Below are 10,919 nucleotides of genomic sequence, written 5' to 3'. Positions count from 1 at the left end.
TCTTCCTTAATTTTTAGGGGAATCCACCACAGAAAAACAAGCCCCAGCAGCTCATTCCACCTCTTCCCTAGTGCCAGAAAACAGAAGCGGTAGAATCTCAACTACAAAGATAAATTGCACTCAGGAATGACCAAACAGTGTGAGAAAGCCAACTCCATTAAGGACGGAAAATAAAAACAAACGTAAGAGCTCAAAGCCAATGAATCAAAGTTAACGGGGAAAGCCCAAGGGGATTTTAGAATAGCATAATTAATATCCTCAGACAGGTGTAAACAGTACATCAACTCAAGATTATATGAATGAAAAGTGTTATCATTAATAAAAAACTCAGTCTATGAGCAGCAGAAATGCTAGTTGAATAATTAGAAAACAGAGCTCTGGCTAACGATTTCTTATCAGTACTTGAAATTATATCTATTTATTATATTTACATATTTGTTTTTATATTATATATTTGTAAACCCCTCGAGAACTGGGATATTTGGTCAATTTTATTCTTGAGCCTCTATCCCAGGCATGTAAAAACAGTTCCTGGTATATAGTAGATGCTCCATAAATATTTGTTGAATGAATTCAAAAAGTGACAGGTATCAATATGCAAACATACTGCCTTTATTTAAAACAAATTATCCATTTATTATCACTGGTGAGGATAAGTACAACTTAATAAACAATAATAATAATGTCTTTATAATAATAATGGTAAATTATAATAATTTATAATCATAATAAATAAATAATAATAAATGTCTTTCTCCACCCCCACCCCTTAATTTGTGACTCAATCTCAATCTTTTGAGACAAGAACCTTTTGAGAATTTCATAAAAGCTATGGACCTTTTCCCTAGAAAACTGCACTTTCTTGAATATGTGCAAAGGTGTGCACGTGATTTCAATTTATGAATCATGCCTTTTGGGCACAGGTCTGTGAGGAGAATGGATTGAATTCGGAGGAGGGCCAAACTTGGGTGGATAATAAAATGATATGTCACATATTTGTTGTAGATATCTCAAAATATCATTTATTCTCATCACTACCTTGAATTGTTATTATACCTACCACTATATCTTGTTATTTAATGTGTGAACAGAAGCAGGTTTATTGCTATATCACTAATCTTTTTTAAAAAATATTTTGAAAACTGTATTTCAATATAATTTCCTTTTACTATATATTTTAAATTATTATACATTTATAAACATTATCCCAAGAACACAGTCTTCTGCAGATCATCAAATAGATATATAGAAAAAAGGTTAAAAATCCTGCCCCAGGGGACCAGTGATCCATAGTTAGGAACCTCTGCCTCAAGCTGAATTAGAAATCTGCAAATCTTACTAGATTCATGTTCTAGTATATAAACTCACAAACACATGCTTTTTAAAAATTAATTTTTAAATTTCTATTTATTTTCTAAAACTATGTTTTATATATATGTATTCACATGGCTCAAAATTCCAAAGGTATATAGTACACAATTCAAAGTTTTTCTGCTACTCCTGTCCCTCAGCCTACCCATCCCCCTCCACTCCCTAAAGAAAAGTAACGTGCCAAATGACTTTCAGTTTTCTTACAAGTGTGGGAAACAAAATCTCCAAGTCAGACACTATCATGGGGAAATACAAACTATAAATAGTATTTAAGAAATTCATAAAATAAAAAAATTTTGCTTGGTTCTAGCATTTCTCCAATAAGATAACAGACTAAGGGTGGGGGAATCTACTTTAGTGGGATCATAACCCCTATTTTTAGATTACTATGACTACTATGTCTTTTATTACTAACTCAGAAGTCATTTATGACTTATCTACTCAAGTTGAACTAATGATACGATACACAAGCTGTCATGAAAAATGCCAGTTAATTGCTTTGAGTGTAATATTTTTTCCAAAATCATTTGTATCTACATTGACTTTTTCCACAAATCAATTAAAAAAAAGATAACAAAAAGTTGGCAAGGACAGAAAATTCAGATAAGAAATACAAATGTTCAGTAAACAAAGAGAGACATTTAAATTTACAAGTAATCAGAAAACTTCAAATTCAGATGAGACCCCTTTTATTCACCCATCAGATCAGCCAAGAAATGGAGAATATCCAGTGGTGGAGGGGTGTGAGGAGGTGAATGCTGTCATGGTCTATGGGTTGGGGTGTAAGTCGGCACAACTTTTTTGAGGGCAATTAAAATTGTACATCTACATAGTCTTCATCCCAACAATTCCATTTCTAGATCTCTATTCTACAGAAATCCCTGCCCGTGTACACAAAGATGCATGGATGAGGTGGTTCAGTGCAGCAATGCATGTGACAAGAAAACCGGACACAGTCTAAACATCCATCAATAGGGGAATTATTAAATTATAATACATTCATACTACGGAATATTATGCAGGAGTTTACGTGAATGGGGTAACCCCCTATGTACTAGAAGAAAAGAAATCTAAGACCTACCATGAAGCAAGAGAATGGAGTTGTAGGATGTTACCATTTATGTAAAAGAAAAAAAAAAAAAAAGAAAGATAATCACACAACAAACCTGTTTTGTTGTCTATAAATATGTATGTAGACAAATGCATGGATAAAGGTCTGGAAGGATATATATGAAATCCAGAGTAGTGTCTATCTCAGCGGTGGGGGATCAGAACACAAGGAGGATGTTCACTATATCACTATATTCTTTCATTTTTATATATTGAGAATATAATCATGTATTCCTTGTATAATAGAATATAAGTTCAGATTGACTCTAATTTTAAAGAGAGCCTGCCAAATTTAATTTTTAAAATAAACACTGAACTGCAATCAATAGAGGTTGAATTGGGATATGGAGGGGGAAATACCTTTCCTCAGAGCTACTGACTTCAAAATTCTGCACCAAGAACGATCTTAGAATGCAGTTCAGTTTTTTGTATTTGTATTTGGAGAGAATATACTCACAGTTTCTCAGTCCAACGGTATGGCTTCCATGTATTTTCATCAATGTAAGAAATAGAATTTCCTTTGAAATTTCTGTGAAGAAACACAGTTCAGATCCTTGAATAGGTAGGAAAAGAATGAACAGAATAAGTAAAAGAAGCATTGGCAACCTTGTGGGGAATATTCCAATGCAGAAAGTACCAGTGTTCTAATTTCCACAGCTATCAGCATCCCAGTTTGCGCAATTAATGAAGAGATGATGTGGGACTGCTGTGCGCAAACAAGGCATCTCCCTAGAACCTGAACTTCCTATCTTGGACAGATATTGCCAGTTAATTACTTTGACTATGAGTGTTTTCTCCAAAATCACTTATGTGTCCAAAATGGCTCCTTCGTAAATCAGTGAGAAAATAATAATTCAACAGAAACATGGCCAAAATGTATCACTTATCAGCAAACAAAGGTAAAGAAATCCTAAGCCAGGCAACACCAAAGCTTTGGCTCAGTGCCCTCTGTTGAAACCTCTTCAGCTGTTCGGATAAAGGAAGTTAGAAATTAGAGGAACTAATATGGAGAGATTTCTTAGACGTACTGCACAAGGAAAAGCAACAAATCACTGAGCAAGGAATAGAAAGTATTACCTCATTAGGGGAAAAATTGCAAAGGAAAGCGATGGGAAGGAAGGACACACACCGAAATGGTAACAGGAGTTATCTTACAGGTGGTAGGGAGGGTGGGGTGGGATTTTTACATTTTATCCTATATGCTTGTGCCATTTAAAAACAAACAAACAAAACAAACAAAAAAACCCCCAGTGAGAATGTATCCACGAATTGCATGTGTTTAAAAGAAGCCACGAAATGCCTGAGACTCCGTTTCATCCACTAACTCTATGTATTTTTACCTTTAGCTTTCCTCAGCAACAACTTACCTATTCAGTTTATATACACATTTTTTCTAGGGGAGTCAGAAACAAGGCAAAACAGGTACCCATCTGCCCATCTGCCTAGTGGCCATTTCCAGGAACCAGAAGCCTTCTGGTTGCTTTATGTTCCCTGAGAAAAGATGCCTAAAACTGAACTTATCTCCCTCAAACTGGCTCTCCTTCCCAACTGCTCTGTTTCCACCTGTTCTTCTGCCATTGTACTGCTCATACAGGACAGAAACTTCAAGAGTCAGGTTTCATTTTTCTCTTTCCTGGACACACCCTACCCGCTACTCTCATCAGTTACTCAGTCTTGCCGCTTCTTCCTTTGTGGTGCTCTCAGGATTTTCTTTCTACTCCTATCACAGCCACTCTGATCCGGCCCCTTGTCATTTTACTGCCAGCTTTTGCTAGAGCGTTCTATCTGGTCTCCCTAGATCAAGCTTTCCTCTCTAGATCGCTCTACATAGGGAATCAAAAACAATCCTCTTGTTTTAATGATATTTATCTCTTGCGGGAAAACTTTCAGTGACTCTCTATATCTCAGAGTGTAACTTTCAAAGCCCTCTAGCTGATAGTTAAGGGTTTTCATAATCATATCTTGCACAGCGTCCTAACCTAATTCTTAATTCCTCATCAGTCTTGCAGCAGTGACTTTGCCTAGACTATACTCCCTATTTTTGCTCTATTTAACAAATCATAGCCACTCTTTTAAGTCTCAGCTAGAGTTTTAGCTTATCCATGCAGCTCTCCCTCACCTCCACACTCTACTGATTACAGATTCTGGTGAATTACAGCACCTATGGTCTGTACTTAATCATAGGTCACCTCCCTTTCTATGCCTGTTTCCTTTCTTCCCACCTATCATTTCATGTTCTAAAGACAATGTCATACTCTCATGGATCCCACAGTACTGAGTCCCGGGCTGGGCACAAAATAGGTGCTATATATAGAAGGCCAGGGAACAAAGATGAGTTCTGAACAGAACTGAGGAGTCAAATAATAATACATAACACTCATATATATGCTAGGCACCAGTGTAAGTGCTTTATATGTATTAACTCATCTAAATCTCACAATAAGCCCACGAGATGGTAACTATCATAATCCCCATTTTATGGAAAAGGAAAAGGAATCAAAAGCTAGTAAGTGACAGACCTCGGTTCAAAGCCAGGCGGTCTAGTTCCAGAATCTCTACTCTTAACCCCTTTGTTGTATCACCACCAACGAGATGGAGAGAAGGACATATGGCTATAAAGAGGATGGAGCAAAAGTGGGAGAGTAGAGGTTAAGGAATGAAATGATGGGGATAAAAAACTGGATAAGAAAAAGGAATAAGGACAATTGCAAGTAAAAGATTGGAGAAGGGGGAACAATAGCAAAGAGCAAAACAAAGATAAGGGACAGTTGACAAAGAAAAGGTAAAAACAGAAAGTCAACATGGGTTGGGGAGATGAGGAAGGCCCAGGAAGACCTGGAAGAAAAGGCTGCCGTGGCAAGCAGGAGGCAGAGAACAAATGAGGAAAGGCAATTCTTACAAGATGGTGAAGGTGCCGTTGTAGGTGTTGGGCTCTGGCACCGGCACTCTGTGGAGCCTCTGCTTTGGGCTGAAACCAGTACACGACAGCGTCTCATCTTTGCAGATACAGAGCTCACATAGGTTGATGTTCACGGTAGCGTTCTCTTCTGGTTGCTCAGTTAAAGTTGCGTAGGCCTTTTCTGGGGTATATTTTACAAGAGGCAGCCCTGAATGCACAGTGGGTCGTTGGGGGAAAAACTGTCTCAGACGACTCTGGGTCGTTTGGGGAAAAACTGTCTCAGATGACTCTGGTTGCGGACGTACAGTAATTTTCAGGTCCATGGGTGGAACTGTGACTTTAGTCAGCTTTGGATGTTGACTCTGAACCTGTTCTGGATGGGCAAGTGTCACCTCAAGGTCCTTTAGAGGAGGAGCTATGGTCTTCTTCATGGTTGTAGAATGTGTAGGCTTTGTAATAGGTTCTGGAGTAATGCTAAGCCCCAAGCCCACATGATGAAATGTGGTGCTGGGTGATGCCGGATGCTGACCTTGATCCTTACTTGGAGTTGGAGCTGTCACCTCCTGATGGAACGGATATTGAACTACAACTTCCTTAGGTGGCTCTGGAGGCTGAGTTGGGATCTCTTGCATGGTTGGAGAAGGTTCAACCTCCATATTGGATCCTGCAGTTACAGTAATTTCCAGGTCCATAGGTGGAACCGTGACTTCAGTCAGGTTTGGATGTTGACTCTGAACCTGTTCTGGATGGGCAAGTGTCACCTCAAGGTCCTTTGGAGGAGGAGCTGTAGTCTTCTTCGTGGTTGTAGAATGTGCAGCCTCCGTAATAGGTTCTGGAGTAATGGTAAGCCCCAAGTCCACATGATGAAATGTGGTGTTGGGTGACGCTGGATGCTGACCTTGATCCTTACTTGGAGTTGGAGCTGTCACCTCCTGATGGAATGGATATTGAACTACAACCTCCTTAGGTGGCTCTGGAGGCTGAGTTGGGGTCTCTTGCATGGTTGGAGAAGTTTCGGTCTCTGTAGTAGGTTCTGGAGTTATGATAAGCCCCAGGTCCAAAGGTTTAACCGTGACTTTATTTAAGGTTGGATGCTGAACCCGAACCTGCTCTGACTGTGGAAATGTCACCTCAAGGTCCTTTGGAGGAGTTGTAGTCTGCTGCAGGGTTGTAGACTGTTTAACCTCTGTAGTAGATTCTGGAGTTATGGTAAGCTCCAGGTCCAAAGGTTGAACTGTCACATGTGGTGACAACCGATGCTGAGCTTGATCCTGACGTGGTGTTGGAACTGCTGCCTCTTGATATACGGGAGGTTGAGATACAAGTTCCTTAGGCGGCTCTGGATGCTGATGTGGGGTCTCATGCATGGCTGGAGAAGGTTCAACCTCGGTAGTAGATTCTGGAGTTATGGTAAGTTCCAGGTCCAAAGGTTTAAGTGTGACTTTATTTAAGGTTGGACGGTGAGACTGAACCTGCTCTGAATGTGCAAGTGTCACCTCAAGGTCTTTTGGAGGAGATGTAGTCTTTTTCAGGGGTGTAAAATGTTCAACTTCTGTAGTGGGTTCTGGACTTACAGTAAGCTCCAGGTCCAAAGGTTGAACTGTTACATTGGGTGATGATGGATGCTGAGCTTGATCTTGACCTGGTGTCTGAACAATCTCCTCCTGATATACTGGAGATTGAGCTACAACAACCTCCTTAGGTGGCTCTGGAGGCTGAACTGGGGTCCCCTGCGTAGTTAGAGAAAGTTCAGTCTCCTTAGTAAATTCTGGAGTTATGGTAAGCCCCAGGTCCAAAGGTTGAACTGTGACTTCAGCCAAAGTTGGATGCTGAGTCTGAACCTGCTCTAGGTGTGCAAATGTCACTTCGAGGTCCTTTGGAGGAGCTATAGTTTTCTTCAGGGCTGTAGAATGTTCGACCGCTGTAGTGGGTTCTGGAGTTACAGTAAGCTCCAGGTCTAAAGGTTGAACTGTGACTTCAGTCAAATTTGGTTGCTGAGCCTGAATGTGCTCTGGATGTGGAAGTGTCAGCTCGGGGTCCTCTGGAAGAGATAGAGTCTGCTGCAGGGCCGTGGAATGCTCAGCCTCTGTAGTAGGTTCTGGAGTTACAGTAAGCTCCAGGTCAACAGGTTTAACAGTGGCACTGGGCAAGTTTGAATGCTTAGCTTGCTCTTGTCCTAGAGGTGGAACTGTCACCTCACTATGGACTGGAGGTTGTGCTACAACCTCCTTAGGTGGTTCTGGAGGCTGAGCGGGAGTCTCCTGCTGGGTTGGAGAAGGTTCTACCTCCTTAAGGGGCTCTAGAGGTAGAGATGGGGCTTCTTGCAGGACTGGAGAGGATTCTACCTTCTCAGGAGACTGTGGAAGCTGAGAATGAGTCTCTTGAGAGACTGGAAAAGGTTCTCCTTTGTCAGGGAGTTCTAGAGGCTGAGCTGGGGTTTCCTGCTGGGCTGGAGATGGTTCTACCTTCTGAGGGGGCTCTGAAGGCTGAGCTGGGGCCTCTGGCTGTGTGGGAGAAGATTCCATCTCCTTAGGGGGCTCAGGAGATATAGCTGGGGCCTGCTGGGGGACAGGGGACTGAGCTGGGGCCTCCTGCTGTGTGGGAGAGTGTTCCACCTCCTTAGGGGGTTCAGGAGACATAGCTGGGGCCTGCTGGGGGACAGGGGACTGAGCTGGGGCCTCCTGCTGGGTTGGAGAAGATTCTGCCTCATTAGGAGGTTCTAAAGGCTGAGCTGTGGCTTCCTGCTGGGTGGCAGAAGGGTTAACTTCCTCAGAGGTCTGTAGTTGCTGACTTGGGGCCTCCTGATGGCTTGCAGGTTTAACCTCCCCAAGGGGATTTGGATGCTGAACTGTGGCCTCTGACTGGGCTGGAGAAGGTTCAATCCCCTCAAGAGACTCTGGATACTGAGTTGGGGTCTCTGGTTGGGTTGGAAAAGGCTCACCCTCCTCTGGGACCTGAGGGTGCTGAGCTGGGGACTCCTCCTGGGTTGTAGGTTTGATCCCCTCAGAGGTCTGTAGGTGCTGAGCTGGGGCTTCTTGTTGGGTTGGAGAAGGTGCAACCTGCTCAGATGTCTGTGGATCCTCACCCTGGCTCTCCTCCTGGGTTGAAGATTCACCCTTCTCAGGGGTCTGTGGAAATTGAGCTGGAGCCTCCTCCTGGGATGGAGATGGTTTTCCTTGCTCAGGGGCTTGTGGATGCTGGACTGGGGCCTCCTGCTGCGTTGAAGGTTTAACTTTCTCAGCAGTCTGTGGATGATGACCCTGGCTCTCCTCCTGTATTGAGGAAGGTTCAGCCTCTACAGGGGTCTGTGGAAGCTGAGCTGGGGGCTCCTGCTGAGCTGGAGAATGTTCTGCCTCTTCAGGATTCTCTGGGGGCTGAGCTGGGATCTCCTGCTGAGTCAGAGAAAGTTCAAATTCCTCACTAGGCTCAGAAAGCAGAGCTGGTGGTTCCTGTACGCTTGGAGGCTTAGCTTCCTCAGGAGGCTCTGAAGGCTGAGCTGGGGTCTCCTGCTGAGTTAGAAAAGGTTCAAACCCCTCAGGAGACTCAGAAGGCTGAGCTGGTTGCTGCTCACTTGAAGGCTCAACCGCCTCTGGAGGCTTAGCTGAGGTCTCTTGCTGGGTTGGAGAAGGTTCTGCTTCCTCAGTGTGCTCAAGAGGCTGAGGTGGAGCCTCCTGCTGGGCTGTAGAAGATTCAACCTCCTTAGCTGGCTCTGGAGTTATGGTAAGTTCCACATCCGCAGATTTATGTGTAACACTGGAAAATCTTAAATAATTTGGATAGTGGCTTATAGGTTGACTTATCACCTCATCACTTACTGAAGTTTGAAATAGATACTCCATAGGAAACTCTGGAACTAGAGTTGGGGCCTCCTGTTGGACTGGACTAGGTCCAGCCTCCTCGGGGCGCTCTGCAGGCCGAGCCGGGGCCTCCGGCTGGGCCGGAGTGGGCCCAGCCTCCTCGGGGCGCTCTGCAGGCCGAGCCGGGGCCTCCGGTTGGGCCGGGGTGGGCCCAGCCTCCTCGGGGCGCTCTGCAGGCCGAGCCGGGGCCTCCGGCTGGGCCGGGGTGGGCCCAGCCTCCTCGGGTCGCTCTGCTGGCCGAGCCGGCGCCTCCGGCTGGACTGGAGTGGGCCCAGCCTCCTCGGGGAGCTCTAGTGGCTGAACCGGGGCCTCTAGCTGGACTGGAGTGGGCCCAGCCTCCTCGGGGCTCTCTGCAGGCCAAGCCGGGGCCTCTAGCTGGACTGGAGTGGGCCCAGCCTCCTCGGGGTGCTCTTCTGGCCAAGCCGGCACCTCCAGCTGGACTGGGGTGGGCCCAGCCTCCTCGGGGTGCTCTGCTGGCCGAGCCGGCGCCTCCGGCTGGACTGGAGTGGGCCCAGCCTCCTCGGGGAGCTCTAGTGGCTGAACCGGGGCCTCTAGCTGGACTGGAGTGGGCCCAGCCTCCTCGGGGAGCTCTAGTGGCTGAACCGGGGCCTCTAGCTGGACTGGAGTGGGCCCAGCCTCCTCGGGGCTCTCTGCAGGCCAAGCCGGGGCCTCTAGCTGGACTGGAGTGGGCCCAGCCTCCTCGGGGCGCTCTGCAGGCTGAGCTGGGGCCTCCTGCTGGATTGGAGAAGGCTGAGCCTCCTCGGTGCGCTCTGGAGGCTGAGTTAGAGTTACAGTAAGTACCAGATCCACAGGTTTAACAGTGCCATTGAAGTTTGGCCACTGAGCTTCATTCTTACTTGGAGATGGCACATTCACCTCATGTGCTATTGGTTGAGGTACCAACTCCTTAGATGGCTCTGGAGGTTGAGCTGGGGCCTCCTGAGGGGTCGAAGGTTCTACTTCCTCAGGGGCCTCTGTCGGTTGAGCTGAGGCCTCCTGAGGGGTCGAAGGTTCTACTTCCTCAGGGGCCTCTGTCGGTTGAGCTGAGGCCTCCTGAGGGGTCGAAGGTTCTACTTCCTCAGGGGCCTCTGTCGGTTGAGCTGAGGCCTCCTGAGGGGTCGAAGGTTCTACTTCCTCAGGGGCCTCTGTCGGTTGAGCTGAGGCCTCCTGAGGGGTCGAAGGTTCTACTTCCTCAGGGGCCTCTGTCGGTTGAGCTGAGGCCTCCTGAGGGGTCGAAGGTTCTACTTCCTCAGGGGCCTCTGTCGGTTGAGCTGAGGCCTCCTGAGGGGTCGAAGGTTCTACTTCCTCAGGGGCCTCTGTCGGTTGAGCTGAGGCCTCCTGAGGGGTCGAAGGTTCTACTTCCTCAGGGGCCTCTGTCGGTTGAGCTGAGGCTTTCTGCTGGACTGAAGAAAGTTTGATTTCTTCAGGGGTACTTGAAGGCTGAGCTAGAGCCTCCTGGGGATTTATAGCTTCCTTAAGAATCTCTGGAGGTGGAGATGGAGCCCCCTGCTGAATTGGAGATGTTTCTATATCTTCAGGGGGCTCTGAATGTTGGGCCTGGGCCTCCACCTGAGGCAAAAAAAATTCAGCTTCCTCAGGCAACTCTGGATGATTTGGGGTCTCCTGCAGGAGTGGAGGAATTTCAACCTTCTCAGGGAGCTTTGGAGGTTGATCCGATCCCC

The 10,919-nt window shown here is 45.9% G+C and overlaps 1 protein-coding gene across 1 annotated transcript; it reads right to left on the bottom strand.

The window, feature by feature from the left end:
• Positions 1-2,899: 2,899 nt before the first annotated feature.
• LOC144380873 (leucine-rich repeat-containing protein 37A2-like) lies at positions 2,900-7,291 on the bottom strand. Its single transcript, XM_078065853.1, has 2 exons — positions 5,381-7,291; positions 2,900-3,010 (listed from the first exon to the last, which is right to left on the bottom strand). The coding sequence occupies exons 1-2, from the start codon at positions 6,745-6,747 to the stop codon at positions 2,935-2,937; spliced, it is 1,443 nt and encodes a 480-aa protein (XP_077921979.1). The 5' UTR covers positions 6,748-7,291; the 3' UTR covers positions 2,900-2,934.
• Between the last annotated feature and the right edge of the window lie 3,628 nt (positions 7,292-10,919).

This window comes from Halichoerus grypus, chromosome 2, assembly GCF_964656455.1.
Source record: "Halichoerus grypus chromosome 2, mHalGry1.hap1.1, whole genome shotgun sequence".
Lineage (NCBI taxonomy): Eukaryota > Metazoa > Chordata > Mammalia > Carnivora > Phocidae > Halichoerus > Halichoerus grypus.
Note: the sequence above shows the minus strand (reverse complement) of the source record. Positions and strands in the feature narration are given on the sequence as shown.